A 21,733-nucleotide genomic window follows, 5' to 3' on the forward strand; every position below is an offset into this window, starting at 1 on the left:
AACATCAACTGCAGGATTCATGAATGACTTTCTGTACAGGTCAGTAGAGTAACACAGTGATGCTTAAAACATCTTACACTACATTACATTACATTTTACTGCAATGTTACATTTTACTGTAATGTTTACATTACATTACGTTTACCTTAGCGTATGTGCCATATGTTTGCCCCTTTTCTGATTTCAGTTTTTTTTCTTTGCATATTGATCACCCTTAAATATTTCAAACCACCAAATCAATTTTGATATTGCACAAAGACAATGCTGACTCAATAAGTTGGAACTCTGGGTTATGCACCAAGTCTTAACATGAAGCATTTGGGTAGCATGATTCCATTATCTTGTGCAAATGTATCCAGTATTTTAGTGCCAGGGTGATTTGGTTTTAAATGGAATGTAATCTGCAATGCCAACTTCAAATCTAGTAATTAATTGTAAAAATGAATAGTTCATTTGCTCACAGCATTAACAAATCATAAACAGCAAAAACACGACCACTCCCCAAATACAAATGCAAAGAAAAGCACTGCAGTCTTCTCTTTTAACAAAACAGTGAGCAGGTTTCAATCTCTTATGACTGGGAAACCTTTAAAAAAAAATAGAAACAAAATAAAACGTCACCTGAATGGTTAGAGCTTCATGGCTGGACCTCAGGCAAGCCTCCTTGTGCTTTAATCCTCCAACTAAGATTAGGAGGATCAGCATGCAACTTGGTTTAGGTGTCCACTTTATCTGCCAGAGTGGAATTCTTGTCATATTCATTCTAAAAAGAAACAAAAACAGCGTGACAAATGATTTTAAGGACTGTGAAACAAACAACTATATAAAATATTATTTACCCCACCTCCATTTTTTGAGTATGAATTTGAATTCAATTGGGGTTTTCCCTTCATTTTTAAAAAATACCTTCCATACTGTTTATTTTCTTGTGGACAGACAAATATGACCGATCTAGTGAAGTCCTCGAAGTTCCATAAGAGGATGATTGACGTTGACCTCTATCTTGCACTTAAATCAACAGTGCGCTCTAGTGAACAAAATTTAAACTGCGATCCACGAGAAGAACATGTTGGTACATGAGGAGCGCAGAGCAAGTGTTATACTTTTCAACAGCCCAAACATTTAAAGCAAAAGCATTCCTTTCTCCATATTTCTTTTTCCAAGTTAATTTGTTAAGTGAATACATTTCTATTGTATACAAAAACAATGACTAAATTTTCCACATTGAATAACCTGCTGCCTGCCCAAAAATTATAGAAAGAATTATTTTATTTTTATAATTATTTTATTTAAATGCTACCTCTTTCCCATTTCCCAAGATACATTAGAAGTGGTATCCTGATCACACAGGGGATGCAAAAAAGTCTACACCCGTTAAAATGTTCAGTTGTTTTACAGAGTTCACAGTTTAGTACTACTAGACTAATCCAAACCTAATTGAAAGCACTCCAGCTACATTAGTTTAATAATTTGTTGCTTAAAATCAAACGAAATCACTATCAGAGAATACATTTTTCAAGTAATCTTCCCAAACCAAGAATTAAGAGGACACCATGTGACTAAACAAATGCAATAGCAGGCGAAGAGTAAGTATCTGCTCGTGGTCCCTCATTTAGACGCCATGGTTAGTAACCATGGATACTATTGTGGCTCCATGGGTTACGTAAAAGCATCATCGGGTTATGTAACCGTTCTGCAGAGTGTTCTCTTGCTGCACCACCGCACTCGCGTCTGGCTGTTTTGCCTCAGGGACTTGATTTTGTTTGCCAACGGACATGGCCCCAGTCATTCATTCAGGTAAGATGCTTTTTGCTTGTCTTATGTAGATCAGAACGCTGCACTGCTCATTTTATTTCTGAGGTAAGATATGACTGTGATGGCCGACTTGCTGTGCTTTCCCCCCCATCACTGACCATCATGGAAGAAAACATCTCATGTTTCAGGCGCTTCTACTTGCGAGACTGCTCGTCATGAAAATGCGAAGAACGTACATTTAGAACATGATTCTAATCCTTGTCGTTACTCTACTATACATATTTAGACCCAGGGTCAACATGCACAGGGTGTCATTACAAAAAGTATTTTGGGAGTAAATTGTAAACAGACCTTGTATGGAGTACACTGTGAATTGATACTTATTATGAAGTTAGGCTGGAACAACTCAGAGACAGAAATTATTGACATTTATGGAAATAATATGAGCACAACAAAACTAGCAAATTGTTTGCTCCAAAACTCGGATTGCAAACGTTATCAAAGTTTGTTGCCTTTAAATGTTGAATCTACCTAACATTTTGCTGGAATTCAAATGTTTATACGTACATAGATAAAGTGTTCCTTTTGAACAACAAGAAGAGCAAAGAGTATTAAGCTGAATTCAAATCAGATGTCTTTTTTTACAAAATTGCTTTGGGAGTTGGCTTAATGGAGCAAAGCCAGGCAGGCAGCATGCGTGCTTCGCCGATGTGAGTCAAGCCCCCCCCTCCTCCTTCCCCGAAATATTAAATACATAACTGTCATCAAACAATCCAGGTTTCTTTTCTACTGTTGATATTATGCAACCCACTAGTCAAGACATGAATATTTGCTGACAGACAGAAAAAAATCTGATTTGTCTGATCTGAATGTATTCATGACTATATAAATAAAAGAGCTTTTGGAAGTGTGACTTGGATCACTACCATATATGCTTATTCCATACTTTACACATCCACAATATTATTGAAAGTATTGCCACAGTTACATTGATTATTTTTTCACTAAACCATACAAAAATAATGAACCAATAACTTCTGGATTTTGCTTAACATTTGTTATTGTTATCTGCCATTTGTGTATGCAGATGATGCCAACAAGGAGGGGAAGGAATGTACCGCTGCACGACCGAAGGGTTTGGAGACCATCGCACCTCTGGTCTGCTCTGCCGAGGAGAGCCCTGATCCAATCCGTGCTGAGGTACAAGGGACCATTCCCGACTGGCTCAACGGCAGCCTGCTCCGAAACGGCCCAGGCAAATTTGAGTTTGGAGACACTCAGTGAGTTCAACCAGAGTGTTTTTCAATTCAAGGGCCCGCACCTTAAAGCCTTTCCTCCCCGACAGCTACAACCACTGGTTTGACGGGATGGCCATGCTGCACAAGTTCAAGATGGAGAAAGGCCAAGTGACGTACACGAGTCGGTTCCTGCGCAGCGACGCCTACAAGAAGAATAGCGAGCGGGATCGAATCATGGTGTCTGAATTTGGTACCGTCACAATGCCTGACCCTTGCAAAAACATCTTCCAGAGATTCTTCTCTCGTTTTGAAATGATAAGTGAGTATGTCTGGTGTATTATTGTCACTCCATAATACTTCTTTTTTAGGCCAAAGCAAACCATAAAATGTACACTGTATAGATGTGCTCAGAGCAAGCTGTCCCAATACTTTTGTCCATGTTTTGTACCATTATTGTCGTCATCCTGAATCCATCCCTTGTGAAACATGCAAGTATGGTATGTAACAAAAATTATGTTATAATGCAGTGGCGAAACATCCTAAAACATTGGTACCATTTTGTGTTTGATCGTGTACAGTACACTGTGTTATGAAACAGAATGAACTGCAGTGCGGGAATCCGGGAATTTGTTGACAGACGTCTTGGAGTCATGACCTTCAGAACGTACAGATTCCCACATGCTCACACTGAGTATTTGCCTGTTGCAGAGCCCACAGACAATGGAAATGTCAACTTCATAAAATACAAAGGAGACTATTATGTCAGCACAGAGACCAACTTGATGCACAAAGTCAACCCAGAGAACCTCGAAACACTCCAACAGGTACGTACACAAAACACGGTCTATTTAAAACTTTCCTCTACATAACAAAATAAATGACTAAAAAAAAAAACCCTGAAATGTGGATCATAATAGCTGCTCTGTTTTGTAGGTCGACTGGAGTAAGTTTGTTGCTGTGAATGGAGCCACTGCCCACCCTCACTACGACCCTGACGGCACCTGCTTTAACATGGGCAATTCCTATGGCGGCAAAGGTAACTTTGCATTCTGTCTTCCCTTAAAAACCAAAAGTGTCTCCATGCTCTGAAAAATGCAAATTGTTCAGGAACTACGTACAACATAATTCGTGTACCTCCTGAGAAGTCAAACGCCCAAGACACCCTGCAAGGCGCCAAAATTCTCTGCTCCATCGCGCCTGCTAACAAGTCCCAACCGTCCTACTACCACAGCTTTGGTAAGTGAGCACATGCGGGCGGCCAATACCGCTGGTGCTTTCTTCTGACCACCTTTCTTCCCTCCAGCCATGTCCAAGAACTATGTGGTGTTCATTGAGCAGCCAATTAAAATTGACCTGATGAAGATCGTCACATGTAAGATGAGGGGAAAGGCTTTCAGCGATGCTGTTTACTGGGACCCCAAGCTGGAAACCGTCCTGCATCTTATTAATAAACACACAGGCGAGGTCAGAGGTCACAGTCAGGCTTGAAGGATCATGCAACTGGATTCAAGTCTAATGCCTTCTCGTCTCCTCAGGCCAGCCCAGTGAAGTACTTTGCCAAAGCTTTCTCCAACTTCCATCAGATCAACGCCTTTGAAGAGGACGGCTTCTTGATATTGGACTTGTGTTGCTCAGACGATGGCCAAGCCCTCGACATCTACTGCCTTCAGAATTTACGCAAGTCGGGAGAGGCGCTAGATGAGGTCAGCTCGCTGTTACGGAAACATTTGCTCATTGTTCTCCCTGTTAATGCTTGACACATTTTTTTGATAGAAAATTAAAGCAAAAGATTTCCCAATTGGGGACGATATTCCACATCTGATTTGTTCCTATTTGAAACAATCGTGTACAAATGACATAACTGCTCTACAAAATTATGATGTCATTTGGATTTAAAAGAGCACACTTGCAATTGTTTTCATCCAGGTGTACAACAAGATGAGCAGAGGTTTTCCTCGCCGCTTTGTTTTACCCATGTACGTGACAGAAGACACGCCGACCGATCAAAACCTGAACACTCGTCCTTCCAGTACGGCAACATGTGTCAAAAAGAGCAACACGAGGGTAAGTGTGGCTTCATTCCAAGCGACTCAACTGTTCCCCCTCGACTTATTTGAAATATTTACAGTATGAAAGATTTGCAGTAAATCTGCTTTAAGAGTTAGAAATGCAGCTCGACCCAGCAATTTAAAAAAAAAAAATGAATTCAATTGAGCCAGAACAAAAAGTGATTTTCAGTCCTGAACTCACACTGAATCTTTTGTCCACACATGACAATGCCAGACTGATCCATCTCTTTGTCATCAGGTATTTTGCCAACCCGAGGATCTCCATGGCGATGACCTCTCGCAGTACGGCGGCCTGGAGTTCCCCCACATCAACTACGAGCGCTACAACACCAAGCCTTATCGCTATTTCTACGGATGTGGCTTCAGACACATGTTTGGAGATTCGCTTCTTAAGATGGACCTCAAGCACAAGACGCTTAAGGTGTTTGCCATGATGCAATGCAACATAATGTTGTAGTTGCAACATTTTTACATTGCTCCGATTTTGTTCATTCGTTTTCAGGTGTGGTACCAGAAGGGTCTCTTCCCATCGGAGCCGGTATTTGTGCCCTCACCAGAGGCCGTGGAGGAGGACGACGGTGTCATCCTCTCTGTGGTTCTCTCCCCCTCGCAGGTAACATAATGAGAAATATTTTTTCAATTTATTAGCTAATTGTCTCAAGAAAAGTTATGGTGTCAATCTTCCAATGAGTATTTCAATGAATGCATTCAATTAAAGTGTTCAGAAACCTTTGCACAATGTCTCTCTGCTGGTCCACCAATATTTGTTTTCCTGGGCAACATTAGGATAAAGGCACCTTCCTTCTGGTTTTGAATGCCAAGACCTTTGAGGAGTTGGGAAGAGCCAATGTGGCTGTCAACATGCCCTACGGCTTCCACGGTGTCTTCAGCGCATCTGTTTGAATGAATATGTGACATTAATGACATCAATAATAACATTATTAATCCAAAAACACTAAGTAAGTACGATGACATATATGTTTGTATTGTATTGAGGGTAGTGGGCAGATTTGCCACTTTATGCCTTACAAAGCTACACTGCTCTGTTACCAAATGAAGACAATTTTTATTGTGCCAGTTTTTTCATTTTTTTTAATGATTATTAGTGACACGGTTTTTGTATGAGCGCAAAACTACTACACCTCAAATACACCACCAGCCTTCCTTATACAAATGTGCTTTCAAACAATATAATTTGCCATACTTTGTGTATCTTTTCTATACAATTCTGAATAAAATTAAATGAAAGTCATCTTGTTCTAATTTCAATTACATTTAACGAAGAAAAACTGAATGGTATGCGATGTGACTGAACGAGTTGCAATCATTTTCTGTTCATTTTTTGCGTGACCTCATTTCCACGCTATGTTACTAAGATGGAATGATTACGTAATGGAGATGTTATTTAAAAACGCCACTGCGTGCTCAGCAGTACTCGTCACTTCAGGTGAGAGCACAATGCTAACATGTCCACAATGAATAATGCAGGTAAGCAAATTCCATTCTAAAAATATTGTCATTTTAACTAATATGACATGGAAAAACTTTTCTCTTTTGCTCATGTCGTCATAAATGAAGGGAACAAAACCGGTTTTGTGCTAGGCGACAGTCACACTGAGAATCATTGATTGCACAATAGCAACGGTAGAGAAAAACATCTGGTTGGTTTGATGGTTATAAATGTATACAATGTTTGTGGAGAGAATAGATTTGACAGTATTTCATCCTTCGTAATGTTATCAGCGAGCCATTTGTGTGTGCAGAAGATGCCAACAAGGGGGTGAAGCAAGGTACGGCTATACGACCAAAGGGTTTGGAGAGCATGGCTCCTCTGGTCTGTTCTGTTGAGGAGAGCCCTGATCCAATCCCTGCTGTGGTACAAGGGACCATTCCCCACTGGATCAATGGCAGCCTCCTCCGAAACGGCCCGGGCAAATTTGAGTTTGGAGACATTCAGTAAGTTCAACCAGAGTGTTTTTTAATTCAAGTGCTAATTCGCACTGTAAGCATTTTCTCCCTGACAGCTACAACCACTGGTTTGACGGGATGGCAATGATGCACAAGTTCCAAATGGAGAAAGGCCAAGTGACGTACAGGAGTCGGTTCCTGCGCAGCGACGCCTACAAGAAGAATAGCGAGCGGGATCGAATCATGGTGTCTGAATTTGGTACCGCCTCAATGCCCGACCCTTGCAAAAACATCTTCCAGCGATTCTTCTCTCGTTTTGAGACCCTAAGTGAGTATTACCGTCCGATAAATATTTCCATCAGTAATAGAAATACACTCACGTGCTGAGTATTTGTCTGTTGCAGAGCCCACAGACAATGGCAATGTCAACTTTTCAAAATACAAAGGAGACTATTACGTCTGCACAGAGAGCAACTACATGCACAGAGTGGACCCAGAGAGCTTAGAAACACTCCAACGGGTACACTGCTGACGTAGCATCCTGTTGACTGACATTTGCTATGTCATCTCGTGTTCCAGCCATTGAGAAAATGCAATTCTCTGCTCTGCATTGTAGGTCGACTGGAGCACGTTTGTTGCTGTGAATGGAACCACCGCGCACCCTCACTACGACCCTGACGGCACCTGCTTCAATATGGGCAATTCCTATGGAGGCAAAGGTAAGGCCTCAGCAAAAGGTGTTGGTACAAGTCACAAATGTTCTTTTTTCAGGTTGCATGTACAACATCATACGTGTACCTCCTGAGAAGACCGATGCTGAAGACACCTTGCAAGGTGCCCAAATCCTGTGTTCCATCCCCTCCACTAATAGGCTCCAACCCTCCTACTACCACAGCTTTGGTAAGTCAGCAGATGGCGGCCGGTACTGCTGGTGCTTTAATCTGAGCAGCTCTTTCCACCTCAGCCATGTCCAAGAACTACGTGGTGTTCATTGAGCAACCAAGTAAAGTTGACATGATGAAGATAGCCACATGTAAGATGAAGGGCAAGGCGTTCTGCCAGGCCATTCACTGGGACCCCAAACTGGAAACCATCATGCACGTCATCGACAAGAGTACGGGCGAGGTGAGAGGTGGCCATCAGGTAGGAGAACTCACTCCATGAGATTTAGATCTAATCATGTGTTTTTGTCTTCCGAGGCCAGCCCGGTGAAGTACTACACCAAAGCTTTCTTCAATTTCCATCAGATCAACGCCTATGAAGAGAACGGGCTCTTGATGATTGACCTGTGTTGCTACGATGACGGCCAAGCCATCGACATCTACTCCCTTCAAAATTTACGCAAGTCGGGAGAAGCGCTAGATGAGGTCAACTTATTATTTGTGTTGCCTGCCCTTGCGTTGGCTATATCATCATCCATTCTTTGGTCAACCCGCAATCTATACAGGAAATATTTAAGAACCTTTTTTCCATTCAGGCGTACAAAAGCTCAAGCAGAGCTTTTCCTCGCCGCTTTGTTTTACCCCTACATGTGACCGATGACACGCCGATTGACCAAAACCTGAATACTCGTCCTTCCAGTGCAGCAACATGTGTCAAAAAGAGCAACACAAGGGTAAGCAAGGAATTTCACTTGAATCTGATGCAAGAGTCAGCGGAGCAACTTTTACTTGCAATCTAATCCAAACAAAAATGGAACAAACTTAATTTACCAAAGGTTAAAATTGCCCCACCAGATATTCTGCCAACACGAGGATCTCCATGGCGATGACCTCTACCGGTACGGCGGCCTGGAGTTCCCCAACATCAACTACGAGCTCTACAACACCAAGCCTTATCGCTATTTCTACGGTTGCGGCTCCAGAAACATTTTGGGGGACTCGCTTCTCAAGATGGACCTCAACGACAAGACGCTTAAGGTGTTTACCGTGATGCAATGCAACAACAGAGCTGAGATGATCTTTTTTTTTCAAATGCTTTTGAAATGTTGTCTGTTTGCCTATCTGAACATCCCTTTCTGCAATCATATTCATGCTCATGTGAGCTCAGGTGTGGCACCAGAAGGGCTGCTTCCCATCTGAGCCGGTGTTTGTGCCCTCACCAGACGCCGTAGAGGAGGACGACGGTGTCATCCTCTCTGTGGTTCTCTCGCCTTCACAGGTAAGATGTTCTAAGAAGGACGGATATCTTTTCAGCGTGCAGGTGGTGTAATCTAAGGTAGAAACGTAAAAATGAGAGTCCATGGAGGTCCTACTTATTGAAAAAATAAGATGTGATTGTCAAGGAAGAATCGGCAGACACCACCAAAAAAATTCCCTGACTACACCTGTGTATTTCGGAGATAGGGACGCTCTATGCTGCGCTTTCGAGACACAGAAATTAGAGTTAAATAAATTACATTTTGGGTTGTGTTTGCTTGTCCAACTTTAGGATAAAGGCACATTCCTCCTGGTTTTGAATGCCAAGACGTTAGAAGAATTGGGAAGAGCCAATGTGCCTGTCAACATGGCCTATAGCCTACATGGGCTCTTCAAAGCATCTGCATCTTGAAAATAAAACGAATACTATGAATTTTATGCTTTTCTTTGGAACATATTTGATTGATTTTGTACAGCCCTTGGGATGGCGGCAAAAGCCAAAATGGTATATTCATTTTGAACATGTCTGCATAATGGAATGCGTGATAAATCATACACAATATCCAATGGGATTCATGGTGCTTAATGCACAACAACTGATTAGACGTTATGACTTTTAAATGAAATCAGGCACCAACTTCATCTCCCTTTAAAATGTTTTCCTTAACCTCGGGCAACCTTTGCTTGAATTAGTTCAAGGAGACGAGAGGAATGTTGTTGGTCAGCCGACTCTTCAATTCCGTTTTATTTAAAGCTCAGTTATGCTCAATCTTGCGCAAGCAAATGAGATGAATCCAAGAAAAACAGTCCTTTGCTTGACCAAACAGCTGAAATGGTTCCAAAAGCAGGCCACAAAGCCTTTCCTCATATGCAAGTGAAAAGTTGATATTTGTTTTGTAAAATTCATCAACTTAATTGCTGTTTTTCCCCTAAAGCCAGACACATATATACAAATGGGGAAAACGAAATAAAAGAAATCAATTTAAAAAATGTGCTTGCCAAAACTTGTTTTTCTTTGTCTGTGTAGATTCTTAGTCATGTTAATCGAGGTTGAATAAAAAAACTGCACTCTTCTTGTGTGTTGAATTTGTTGTCTGAAAAAAATGCAATGCAATTATTTCATTGCTCAGCAAGACTACAATATACTACCCGAGCCGAGCCTACAGTATACTAAAGTGGTAAATCCACACACGACCGGTAGAGGGCAGCATGTGAAGCCACACTCGTCCTCTTTCCAGGCTGTGTGAGAAAATAGTGGGAGAAAAATTCAAATCCAGGTGGGAATAAGACAAATTTGGCGCATATTGAGTGGATTGTAATTTAGTCAGTGGGACTACAAATAGTCAACATGCAAATAAGGAGTGGTTCTTTGTGGATCGTCTTACTGTTGCATCTAAGACGAAAAGGAAGCAGTTGCAAGGGGGATCATTCAGACCTGTGACTCTTTAATAACATGACAATCTGTTGCCCACTCACTTGAAAAAGCATCAGAAAAGAATGGAACTGGGTAATTGCTTCTTAACAACTGAAAACTGCTGGTGGAATGTTTTAGTTAAAGCGATGTCAGATTGAATTAATTTCAAGCAAAATCCCAGCAGGGGCGCAATGAGACTTTTTGGGGCCCCTGAAAACATAATACATCACGCTCCATTAAACAATTATTATCATGTTCCGTTGTGAGAGATCCTCTCAGCCTCAGGGTAAGATTTTCATCCTGGATTGAACTTTGCTATTTGTAGTTGTAAACAGAGAACGTTTTACAGACTACTCATCTAAATCATTTAAAACATGCAGTGGATTGTGCATTTGATTATTTTCTGCATTTTTTTAAATACTACACAACTTTAGCATAAGGAACGGTTTTAAATAGAGGTTAATTTTCATTGTACCACATGTGCAATTTTTATTATACCACTTCTGCAAAAGTACAAATAGAAGCATGAAACAATTGTTTCAAAGCAAACCAAATTACAGTTAACATTTAACACAGATTTTGTTACAGACCATTTTTGTACAAGACAAACGAAATGATTTTTCTTTTGACGAATAAAAACCCACACAGAACTCTTACATTAATTTATTGTTTTTATATCATCTGACAAATTGCAATTGCCCTGTTGACATGAAAAGTCAAGATGACATGAAAAGTCAAGACCTCACGATTAAAAAAGGAATAACTGAATCTGCTTCACATCGAGCGTGCACACTGTGTTTAAATTATACTGCTCTTAAAATGAATTCAGTTGATGAGGAAAACACACGCTTTTCACCGCGCTCCACATTCTCTTCCGATAATGGTGCACATGTGACCAATCTCATTTCCTATTTGCACTCGGTCTGTTTTCACTTACTCCAGACTACGGTGCATGTGTGTGAACGTGCGCCCCTCTGACCTCCAAGTACTGTACACTGTGCGTGATGCTCACTACCCTCAGCATGTACCTCACCAAATTCCGATCATCCATCCATTTTCTATATTGCTCAATCAGGGGAGCGGGAGCCTGTCCCAGCTGATTGGAAGGCCAACTGCATCGCGGACTGGTCACCAGTAAGTCATAACCAATGAGTGTAGTCAATGAAAAGTAGCACTACGCCACCAGTAACCCAGTCGGATTCCCGTTAACCCACAAAACATGTCTGACATATTAATCAGGTCTGTAGGGGGGGGTAGCACGGCTACTGCTCTCATTGGGCCGTGTTACGCTGCCCGGCGGCCAATAAGAGAAGATCGGGTTCTCTCCTTCTCCTAGCAACAACGCTCCTTTTCTCCGCAGCGAAGCGGTGGACAAAGTGACACCCCTAATTTGATATGATGAATAATTGCAACTTAATAGCTTTGCAGCAGAAGGTGGGAAGCGGCAGTTTCGACGTTTTAGCGCGGCGAGATGATACAATTTCTGTCGCCCGCTCCCTCCTCGCCCTCCTCCTTCTGCTTCCAGGCAGCTCCTAATACATCTTAAAGGAACAGAGCCGCATATTTAAGGTACCCCCCCCTCCCTCCTCCCTTGTCCAGAGGCATTGTGGGTGATCATCTGTACTTGTTGACCTCACAGTGCTTGAATGGTGGGGCCTCTCTCAGGAGGGAAAAGGAGTACCTTGGCACGAACGCTGTGCTGGCCTTTAAGCCAGTTTTATTGAGCCAAGACACATAGTTTGTGAGACAAATCTTGCCGCACACCACCAAGTAAATACATCACCAAAATAAAAACATCACCAAAATAAGAATGATCTCATCTTAATTTACGCACAAATGTACTGTGTATAATCTGGGCGTGTTTACTTAGCGTATTAATGTCAACAGGTTTTATTTGTACTCGTTTGCCGAGATGTAAAAGGAAAGAAAGTGCAGCAGACTTTGAGATACTGTAAAGCAGCAAAAACATTTTGGGTTTGATTTCAGAGCGGCTCTTTTGGCACCTATTGCCACGCTACAGAAGTGTACTTCAAGTGACTGTCTGACCCTTGACCCCCATCACATTCCTAGCGTCGCCCCACCGAGACTCGCAGGGATCAGCGCACATATTACAGTCCCCAAAATGGCCTCACAAGGAGTTCATAAATTGCTGTACTTTTTACTCTCTGTGAGTCCCAACTACAGTAATATACCAATCATCAAATATCATCAATGATCAAACATTTTTATACATTATATTTTTCAAAATAAGGGAGTGCACCATATTAAATGTTGGGCTCTTTGACCTTGTACTTGCAAAACCTTGCAAATTAAGCATTAGCTCCCACTGGTTCAAGGTCAACGAGGGTGGTATGCAGAAACTATGGCAGGCTGAGGAACAGATAATTAACTACGCATATGACCTGCCGGCCTTTTTCGGCATCCCTCATCGTGCTTCTCAATTGTCTCGCAGCAGGAGTGGACCACCCCCCCACAAAGCTCATTTAGCTGCTTTCAATGAGGATGAGGAAAAAATGCTCCCTTTCGCTTTGAAGTCCGTTCAAGAGTGCCGCGCGCTCGGGCCCCGCCTCCAGTCCAGACAATTGGACCGTTACTGTACTAGCTGCTCAGCGCGCAAGCACCGTTCAACCTTACGCAACCCTTGTTTCGCACACCCGCCCTCCCGGAATGTGACTTTTTTTAATATTCGCCCGCGCTGCGAGCACTCAAATTTGGCAGTGCGGCGTTAACACAAGCTGACACCACAGATTAGCCAAAGACATCAGGAATGCTCCGGCCTTTTGGTGCCACGTGGACTCTGGCCAAAAGAGACGTTGGCTGCAAAGGCCACAATAGAAAAATGGACACTCAATTCTGTTCTTACAACAATTTGGATAAGGGTGTTTTTCTGTTTCCGGAAAGATCTACAAAGAAGACTGTGGAGGAATATTTCGGCAGACGCACTCCAAAAATCCTGAGTTGCCATATGACATCAAACACCTCCAAGTTGAGAGGATTTGAATTGAAAACAAGGCATAGTCGCCCACTAAGAGTTGAATCCCTCCTCATCCTCTTCAGCAATGTGTCGGCATTCAAAGCAGATCAGCCACGGAGCGTCTCTGAGGATTCAGCTACTGACCACACTCTCAGTGTTTCTGCCATGTGCAGTGCAAATAAACACCGAGGATTGAAATTCTACCGGAGTCTTTTACAATTTCTTCCCTCATCAAACAGGAGAAGGTGGACGCAAGCCCTGACGAACGCAGAACTGCTTCGTAAGTAGAAAAGGGTGAAAAGATGCAGGCAAAGGGCCCACTTGGGGGTGTAAATGGGTTTTCCTTCAGGTCCACAATCACGTACAGGGGCCCCATCTCATTTCTATGGCAACCTGGAGGCTATTATCATACTTTACCTTTATTAAGAAAGGACTAAGGTTGGCGGGGCTAAGTAGGGCGGTCATTGTGGTGGATTTTCTCTCTTTACAGCAGGAATACGGAGTGAGAATGAATGACTATGAAAGGAACTTTGCAATGGTGAAAGACACTTACTGTAGAGCTTAGAAATGTATTTCCTGTTCTAATATATATCCATGGAAAAGAATAAGAGAGCACCCTTCTTGTTTCTTCAGTTCCCTGTTCATTTTAAGATGCATTTGTTTGGACCGGTACATTGATGACAACAAAACCAGCTCGTCAGAATTCAATTCAATAGCTGATTGAGATTTTTAAAAGGTTTTCTAAATAACAACCAAAATCCTTTCAACAGTTCTTACATAAATACCTTATAAAACGCTACTTTTAGGTATTCCATGTTTTTTCTTTCTGTCAGTTCTGCGCTTGACACACTTTTAGTGGCAGCAGACATTAATATGAACAAAGAATTGAAAAAAATCATGGACGTCTCTTAATTTTTTCTTCGGTTTTCTAACATTTGCACTTTACAGTAATACCATGTACAACTGATGCTAGGCAACACATTTCCCTGAGTGTTTCCACATTTGTCAGTTATAGCAACACACACACACGCGCACACACACGCCCTCATTAAGTTTTTTCTGGGGGCGTACCCCTTTAAGTTTAGTATGCAGATAGTTAGCTGGCACCGTCTGCTTGCCGCTGCTACAGCTAAATTGTGCGTACGTGTGTGTGCGTGTATGTGTGTGCATGCATGCTGGGTTAGTGTGACAGTACATTAGCAAGCCAGAGTCCATTCGCTCCGTCCCCAGAGAGACCAGCACGGCCATATTAACATTCTTCTCAGAAAGGCCACAGGATCTCCTCTCAATGCTGTCTGACTCCAAACAAAAGTTGTGTGTGTTTGTGTGTGTGTGTGTGTGTGTGTGTGTGTGTGTGTGTGTGTGTGTGTGTGTGTGTGTGTGTGTGTGTGTGTGCGTGTGTGTGCATGCACACACGTATGCGTGACAGAGAGACAGTCTGGCGGTGTATGCAAGTGTATGTAAGATGAGGAGGAACAAACTGCAAGAGTAAAACGAGGGAAAGGGGCAAGAGTAGGAGGAGCTCATTGTATCATATATGTGCAGTATTACATGTGCCCATTACTATCCATCACAACATCTCTATAATAAAAACAGGTATTCATGTTATTTATGTTTCTGACTTGGCTCATGTGTATTTAAATCAATTGATTTTTCCACTATCCGTAAAAACATAAGCACCGCTTTCGGTTAAAAATTTTTTATTAGGAATTGACTAACAGCACATTTACTTATGTACCGTTTTCTATTTTTGCCTTTGCACTTCCATGAATGTGCTGTGCTGCTTTTAAACAAGCAGTAATATGAGAGAGGGTCTTGGTTAAATCTGATTATACAGTAACTAGCATCGCTGGTGCCTGTGTGCATCACTGTCACAAGTGGTGGGTAACAAGTGTAGACAATTGACTTCCTACGCATAACTCCAACATCTGGTCTTCATTATTCAGAGGCTGAAATTTCATGTGAAAACTGCACCTTGTCATGCAATCTTCCCGCTTTACTTGTTCTTATTCTCGGTTACGGCAAAGATGAAGCTAACGTGTTGGAATACAGAAATAAATGTGTTACACAATTATAGTATTTTTCCCAATAATAATAATAATATCTTTGTAACAGTACATGGATTAAGAATCTTATTTCACATGCCTACTTCAGCATCAGTCTGCTTGCTGATAGGCTGGTGGATTTTTTTTTAATTGACATATGGCAGTTGTATTGGTCTGATCGCTATTGTTTCACAACCACTTGTTTGATCCATTTTACAACAACGCTTAATTTTCTCTGTAGCATACATTTATGGTGCCTATTATTGTTTTATTAAGAGAGCAGTGAATAATATTCATGTTCTGGTAAGGCTATGGTATAAATCTAATGTAAGGTGTTTCATTGATCAAATGTTGATTATGCTAAAGGCAGAATTAGATTTTCGAGTTTGTTTGAGCGCTGCAGAGGCGAGCGCTAACAAGATGGCGGCGGTCTGCAGCGGAAGACTAGTGAGCTCTGTCCAGCGAGGGCAGTCCAGGAAAAAAAAAAAACACTGAGCTGCTGATGGCACCCAGATGCCAAGTATCACAGTGATTTGAAGCATGTCCATTCCACAGGGCGGGGTGGACCCAATGGCGCCCCCCCTCCCTCGCTGGCCACCACCTTCAACTAGAACCCTCCTTTGCTCAGAACAATAGAATCGCTGCCTCCCAGACAGAGCTGCAACACTGCAGTGATAAGGGAGCAGGAAAAAGGGAAAGTGAGAGGAAGGAGGGGGGGGTGCACATAAGGTAGAAACACCTGCCTCTACTTCTGCTGCAGCAGCCAAAAGCAGGCGACACATGCAGAAAGAAAGGACTGAGCCATCTGAGGGCATGTCAGGACGCCAACGTCGGTCGAGGGAGGATATGGCCGGCGGGCGGGACAGAATGCTAACATTCGCTTGTATGTCGCACCCTCATATAACACATTTACTCATGTTGTCATAAATATGAACAAGTTCTCTCCGAGTGAAACTGTGAAAAACAGTAGTGACTAGGGTTGGGCAATCCATTGAAATTGATTTCGATTTAAGCATCTCACCATCATAAAAACGTAAAAATGTTTTTGATTGTTTCTCTGCAGGTTGGCTGGGAGAAATCGCTACTGCCTGATAGGAAGGAATGCATGCTCCGCTGTGTCCCTGCACACACCCAAATATGGTTCCTGCCCTGTAACTACTGATTGTTGAGACCTTTGCAGTTTTCAACAACGTGAGCAAGAGAGATTGTTTCCTTTTTATCTTTAATTTGAAGGTATTACTCCTCCTCAGTGTAGAAATGGACACAAACGTGAACAAGCTATTTTTGCGTCATTCTCATATTATGGCGATTCATACTCATTTGTCGAGAAAGCTTTTTCAATTTTCACCATAGGAATTTTACAGTAATAGTTTTGTGACAAAAAAAAGCTTTCTGGCTCAGTCAAGGGTTAGGTTTGTGTAAAACTCACCTTTTATGGGAAGACATTGCTGAAACAGTAAAAAAAAAATAATATTTCTAACATGTTTACTTTGTCGTTAAGGACATTCTTCAGATTGTTTATCAACATTTGTTGGCATAGTGTACACAAGAGAGCTTGCAAATCAGATTTTATGTGAAAAGTCTGAAAACGCAAATGAGAATATTGACATAACTGTCCACACCACATAATTTTTTGACCAGTAATCTGAGCTGCCTAATTGTGTTTACGACATCATCAGAAGCCTGCCTTGAGACAGGATCACTTACCTGCTGGGGTTGTCGTGCTTCAAGGTTTCTTGTGGCCGCATCCTCACAGTGAATTTATAAGAGGCTGTAGAATTAAAAGTCAATAAACATGTTAAGTGGTGTGAAACAATATGGCGTTACATAAAAGCCATCATTGTGTCACACACATTTTTCAACCACCACAGTAAAGGAGTAGAAATGAAATGATCCCCGCAGCACTGCTGTTCACTAAAAGATTGTGGCAAGATTAGTCCGAAACAAAAGAACAATTCCGAGAAAGGTGCTAATAGGAGAGCAGGAAATGAAGACAGTGAGATCACAGAGCAATCAGAGAAACAGACATTTGCCTCCAGACACATTTCAACACACAATAATGGTTTCAGGAGAACTGAGCACTGAAGCAACATTTCTCAATGTGCCATGCTGGCTGGCTCCATTGAAGAAAAAAAGAAAAAAAAAGAAATGTGCCGCTTATGCGCTTGCCCAGTTGCACATGACACAATCTGACCAATGATCAAAATCCCATTGTCAAATCACAGAAAACATGCACTTGTATTCTATTCAGGAACGTTTCCTGTTCCGTGTTGTCCAGATGGGAAATTGTTGGAGGTGGATTGCATTCAAAGATGGTCATTGTCATGAGGTCAAACACACGCGTACTGAGCTTTAAGTGTCACGCTCTCAAAAGTACTTTGTGTTGCTCTCAAAATGAAACATAGAGCCACCCAAGAGTCATGAATCTGCATTTGACAATATCTTTTAGATTTCAGTTTCCACAGGTTGTGTCTATATGATCTTTTTGGTGGGCTGTTGTTGCACATTACAGTGTGCAAAGCTGTTTGGGCAAATTCACAGAAAGGTTTTTGTGCCCAGCATTTGCCATATCACCGCACCCCGCGTGGACGATCCCTCCATCTTAGTCACGTGTCCTTCATAGCCACATTCCTCTATCCATCCATCCCTCCCTCCTCCCATTCTCCTCCAGCCAGCACCCCACACGCTGTGCTTGCCTCTGGTTCCGTAACCTAAATGAAACCGTGTTCTTTCATTTCGCCCGCTTCGATCTCTCACTGTGCGGCCGGCTCAAATTACCGTTCCCGGCCATCATCACGCCTCGCTTAATCAACGACGGCGTCCCGTCTTTGTTGCGCTTTGTGCCATTCCGCCATCTTTTTTTCCTTGGGTTTGTTTTACGATCAAAAGATGTGTGAGTGCCCCTCGCAGCTCCCAAGAACCCAACCCGTGCACATCACAGCAAAACGTCACAAGTTAGGGTCTCAGGGAATGAGAGAGGTACAGATTGCTCGTATCTGGCCCTGGTTATGGAAGATCATCTGCTGGATGGGTTTGACTGGAGCAAACAACGGCACTTCCCTTTCTCTGTCTTTGTGCTCTGCAACACAACCTTTTGCCACTCGAGCCCCGTAGTAAATTTTAGACCCAGATTATATGCTTGCGTTCATTAACAACGTGGACAATTCAATTTGATACCGAAGCTACAAACCGATGGAGGCGGTGAGTCGCAAGCAAACAAAAAGACAGCATGATTTGGAAACCAAAAGCAAATGACTGCAGTCGCCGCTGAATCAAAGTCTGCCATCCACACCCAGACAGACATCGCTTATCACATGACATTCATGAGAACGGCTCCGCTTCTGCGTATTCAAGCTCCTGTGTGGCTGCAAAAGCTCAGAGCGAGCAAAGAACGGCATGGTGGGAAAACGCATAAAGCTTGTAAATGTGCGCTCGCAGGTGACAAGAGCACGAGCAGCACGGATATAAATGATCTGCCAGGACAAAAAATAAAACGTAATGTGGGCTCATCTTTATCAGTTCTTGCATTTGCGTAAAGTATCCAAAGCTTGTTAGGCCACAGAGCCTGCATGTGCTCTCACTTTCTGAAGCTCATTCAGACAGCAGGCTGTACGAGGAAGGATAGGAGACGACTCACCCGGTTGACTGCTGTCTCGATGGCTGCCGCAGTCATCTCTGTGAGCCTCTCCATCGCTCAATCCTCGCAGAGGGAGGAAGAGCATGTGGCCCGACAAAATGGAACCAAAGGCATCTATATGAGAAAAGGATGGCAAGAGAGAGAGAGCGAGAGAAAAACATTTTAGGAGCGCTTGCATGGGCGTTGTTGAAAATGGATGAGACGAGCACATGGAGCTGCTTTAGCAGATTGCTGCTGTCTCGCCGTCTGCTGCTCAGACATGCAGGACTGTACCATGTGCGGCCAGCCAGAGAGCGACGGCGAGAGCGGCGGAGAGAGCCACAGAGAGAGAGGCAAAGAACGATTACAAGGGTTACATGAGGTGAACGAGAAATAAAGTCAAGCGTACGTTTTGAGGAACCAGGGTAGAATTACTGCTTGTGTAAATGTACAAACTATGAGAGACTACAGACAACTAAATCTACTCTTTTTATCAAACGAAAGAATTCCTATGTGATGCTTTGCGGTTCGCAAAGGCAAAGCAGAAGGGAACAAAGACTACGTCAATGAATCCATGCAGCTATTGCAAATGCATGACAACTCATGAATAAGAGCCAGGAGAAATGAGGCAGCGAGGAGTCAAGAAATGCAAGTCTTTTGTACGCATGCCACTAAGTTGACAGCCGAAGCAAATGCAGGCAGAAAGGCGCTTCCTCGTACAAACAAGCCATTCAAATACACGTGGACGCACATCTGCCTTGAAAACAAACCCAATTTCTTGGCATAGAAAATGGAGAAAACTAACGACTGTTGCTGTCTGTTGCTCCTCTCCTCTCTTCTCCCGTACGACAGCAGTTCTACTCTCGCACTTGCTGATGTTGCCCGGCTCTTCCGTCTTGCCATATCACACCTCCGTAGTTGGTTCCCTACCTTCAAAGACTACAAGCTCAAGTCCCTGAGATCGAGAAACCAGGGAGCCTCACCATGCCTCCTGCTGTATGGAGCATCAATACAGCCAAAGGAGAGAAGGGGAAGAAAAATAAATAACCTTTCATTTCCTCACAGCTGAAATCACTCAAGACTCAAAGGGTCTAATAAATGCAGCAAAGGAGCGATAAAGAGGGAGGGACAAAGAGAAAGAGAGAACATCTCGAAATACCTCAGGAGACAAAAGAAAAACAGCAAAGGATATATTTGTCTTACAACCCGTTCCTCTTGTCATATCAAATTTTAAAAAGAAATCTGAAATCTGAATCCTTCCCGGGTCGACAAGTCCGTTTTGTATTCTGTTCCTGTCTGTCGCTCCCTCTGTGTGTGTGAGAGTGGGTGCCTATTACAGCATGTGTGGAGAAAAGGAGGGCGGGAACATGACGGGGAACTAAGGGAACACGACTGAGGGATGAAAGGAGGGCACAAAGGAGAGAAAACGTAAAAATGTGGAAAATTGTACTAGGGGGAACGTATAGCTGCAAGATGGAGCTGATGGTCTTAAACTGCGGCACGATTAAGTGCCGTAAATCAGCAGCGAGGGCTCGTGAGGCAGACAACATGCTAGGAGAGCAAGACTAACGGGGAGAAGAGGGAATTCTGCCGTCAAGGGGGTCTTCTGACGGGCAACATTTAAGACCAAAATCAGTGACAGCAGATATATAGCATGTGTGGTCCCACACATACACACCATTGAGACTTAAACGGGCATCCTAAGAGTGTAAATAGACCTTAATACGCAGTATTTAAAAATATCAGTTCTCAGTTCGGCTAGAGAGCAGTGTAGGTGTCATATTATATTACTTTTACAAATAGTTTTAAAATCTGTGGACATTCCGACTCATCTTGCTAGCCATACAACTAACTTTAGCAAGACTACTATTTAACGAGTTATTAAAAATATGTACACAAAGAAGGAAGAGGTTGTGCAAGAAACTACAGTAGAGTCACGTTGACTGGAAGTGACTGCTGGCTGGCTAACAGTGCAAACAACTGCCCCGTACAGTGGGCCCCTGCTTCTTTCTAGCCCGAAGAACCCGCCGACCCCCCCCCCCCCCATTCATCCCTCCCCACCTTCATCGAACCCGGTGGCCTTGAGACAGAGAGCGAAGAGTTTAAGTGGAAACAGTCTTTCATCATCATAGCACTCCCCGGACTGCACATCTGCACACAGCAGCCCACCACGCTGTGACACATCCGTCTAAATGTCCACTACACAAGGGGCTTGCTTTATTCTTTATATTTGTTTGGATAATAAGCTTTTATAATGTTTGAATGTAATATGGAATTTAAAAATAAAAAAAATATAAAAATTAGTTGTGTTCGTTACTTGATACCATGGCTATCAAAGTGCACCAAGAAGCTTCACAGTATTTATATACAAACCAAAATACTTCAGGTAATGTAACAAAGATAATAATAAAAAAAAGAAAAAGTTGTTTCTGGAAACAAGATGAGATTCGGGCAAAAAGTTCGGAAAGGAAACAATTTGGTTCATTGCATATAAGCGGGTGCCAAGACACATTACATTCAAGTCCTTTCAACGCACACACGTTGGGTAAATTTACGGCTAAATACGCTAACACAAT

The 21,733-nt window shown here is 42.6% G+C and overlaps 3 protein-coding genes across 22 annotated transcripts in view; 2 read left to right on the top strand and 1 right to left on the bottom strand.

Annotated features, from left to right (window-relative positions):
* LOC119133451 (sorting nexin-19-like) overlaps window positions 1-21,733 on the bottom strand; it is a 45,459-nt gene that overhangs the window by 6,465 nt on the left and 17,261 nt on the right. For 4 of the 18 annotated variants that reach the window (XR_005100135.1, XR_005100132.1, XR_005100136.1 and 1 more), the window contains exons 1-3: window positions 19,179-20,649; window positions 17,249-17,312; window positions 622-763 (exon numbers count right to left, since the gene is read on the bottom strand). Coding sequence is in view for 10 of the 18 variants with exons in the window: in XM_037269315.1 (XP_037125210.1) it covers window positions 622-763; window positions 17,249-17,312; window positions 19,179-19,389 (417 nt within the window). In the remaining 8 variants the exon portion in view is untranslated. Of the gene's footprint in view, window positions 1-621; window positions 764-16,970; window positions 16,990-17,248; window positions 17,313-17,394; window positions 17,456-19,178; window positions 20,650-21,733 lie in introns of those variants that run through there. The other 14 variants (XR_005100134.1, XR_005100133.1, XM_037269316.1 and 11 more) reach the window with 9 other exon arrangements.
* LOC119133454 (beta,beta-carotene 9',10'-oxygenase-like) lies at window positions 1,683-6,314 on the top strand. Its single transcript, XM_037269325.1, has 12 exons — window positions 1,683-1,797; window positions 2,843-3,035; window positions 3,101-3,312; window positions 3,702-3,817; window positions 3,927-4,029; window positions 4,101-4,229; window positions 4,297-4,457; window positions 4,529-4,696; window positions 4,920-5,057; window positions 5,301-5,483; window positions 5,565-5,675; window positions 5,849-6,314. Exons 1-12 carry the CDS (start codon window positions 1,776-1,778, stop codon window positions 5,963-5,965), a joined length of 1,653 nt encoding a protein of 550 aa, XP_037125220.1. The 5' UTR covers window positions 1,683-1,775; the 3' UTR covers window positions 5,966-6,314.
* LOC119133453 (beta,beta-carotene 9',10'-oxygenase-like) lies at window positions 6,478-10,181 on the top strand. Of its 3 annotated transcripts, XM_037269323.1 has the most exons (13): window positions 6,502-6,549; window positions 6,628-6,723; window positions 6,826-7,018; window positions 7,087-7,298; window positions 7,375-7,490; window positions 7,587-7,689; window positions 7,742-7,870; window positions 7,935-8,095; window positions 8,170-8,337; window positions 8,448-8,585; window positions 8,707-8,889; window positions 9,020-9,130; window positions 9,401-10,181. In XM_037269323.1, the coding sequence occupies exons 3-13, from the start codon at window positions 6,885-6,887 to the stop codon at window positions 9,518-9,520; spliced, it is 1,575 nt and encodes a 524-aa protein (XP_037125218.1). In that variant the 5' UTR covers window positions 6,502-6,549; window positions 6,628-6,723; window positions 6,826-6,884; the 3' UTR covers window positions 9,521-10,181. The 3 variants fall into 3 exon arrangements, with proteins under 3 accessions (XP_037125215.1, XP_037125218.1, XP_037125219.1); XM_037269320.1 differs by lacking the exon at window positions 6,628-6,723 and having other exon boundaries at window positions 6,478-6,550; XM_037269324.1 differs by lacking the exon at window positions 6,502-6,549 and having other exon boundaries at window positions 6,684-6,706.

The sequence above is a fragment of the Syngnathus acus genome, chromosome 14, assembly GCF_901709675.1.
Source record: "Syngnathus acus chromosome 14, fSynAcu1.2, whole genome shotgun sequence".
Taxonomy (NCBI): domain Eukaryota; kingdom Metazoa; phylum Chordata; class Actinopteri; order Syngnathiformes; family Syngnathidae; genus Syngnathus; species Syngnathus acus.

What these genes read in the sequence shown, in the direction of transcription:
- LOC119133454 (XM_037269325.1), top strand. Translation starts at nt 1,776, where the DNA reads ATGGCCCCAGTCATTCATTCAG. An exon ending in TTAATAAACACACAGGCGAG is followed by an intron (nt 4,458 to 4,528) that starts GTCAGAGGTCAC and finishes TCGTCTCCTCAG; the next exon opens with GCCAGCCCAGTGAAGTACTT. An exon ending in TCAAGCACAAGACGCTTAAG is followed by an intron (nt 5,484 to 5,564) that starts GTGTTTGCCATG and finishes ATTCGTTTTCAG; the next exon opens with GTGTGGTACCAGAAGGGTCT.
- LOC119133453 (XM_037269320.1), top strand. Translation starts at nt 6,529, where the DNA reads ATGTCCACAATGAATAATGCAG. An exon ending in TCGACAAGAGTACGGGCGAG is followed by an intron (nt 8,096 to 8,169) that starts GTGAGAGGTGGC and finishes TTGTCTTCCGAG; the next exon opens with GCCAGCCCGGTGAAGTACTA. An exon ending in TCAACGACAAGACGCTTAAG is followed by an intron (nt 8,890 to 9,019) that starts GTGTTTACCGTG and finishes ATGTGAGCTCAG; the next exon opens with GTGTGGCACCAGAAGGGCTG.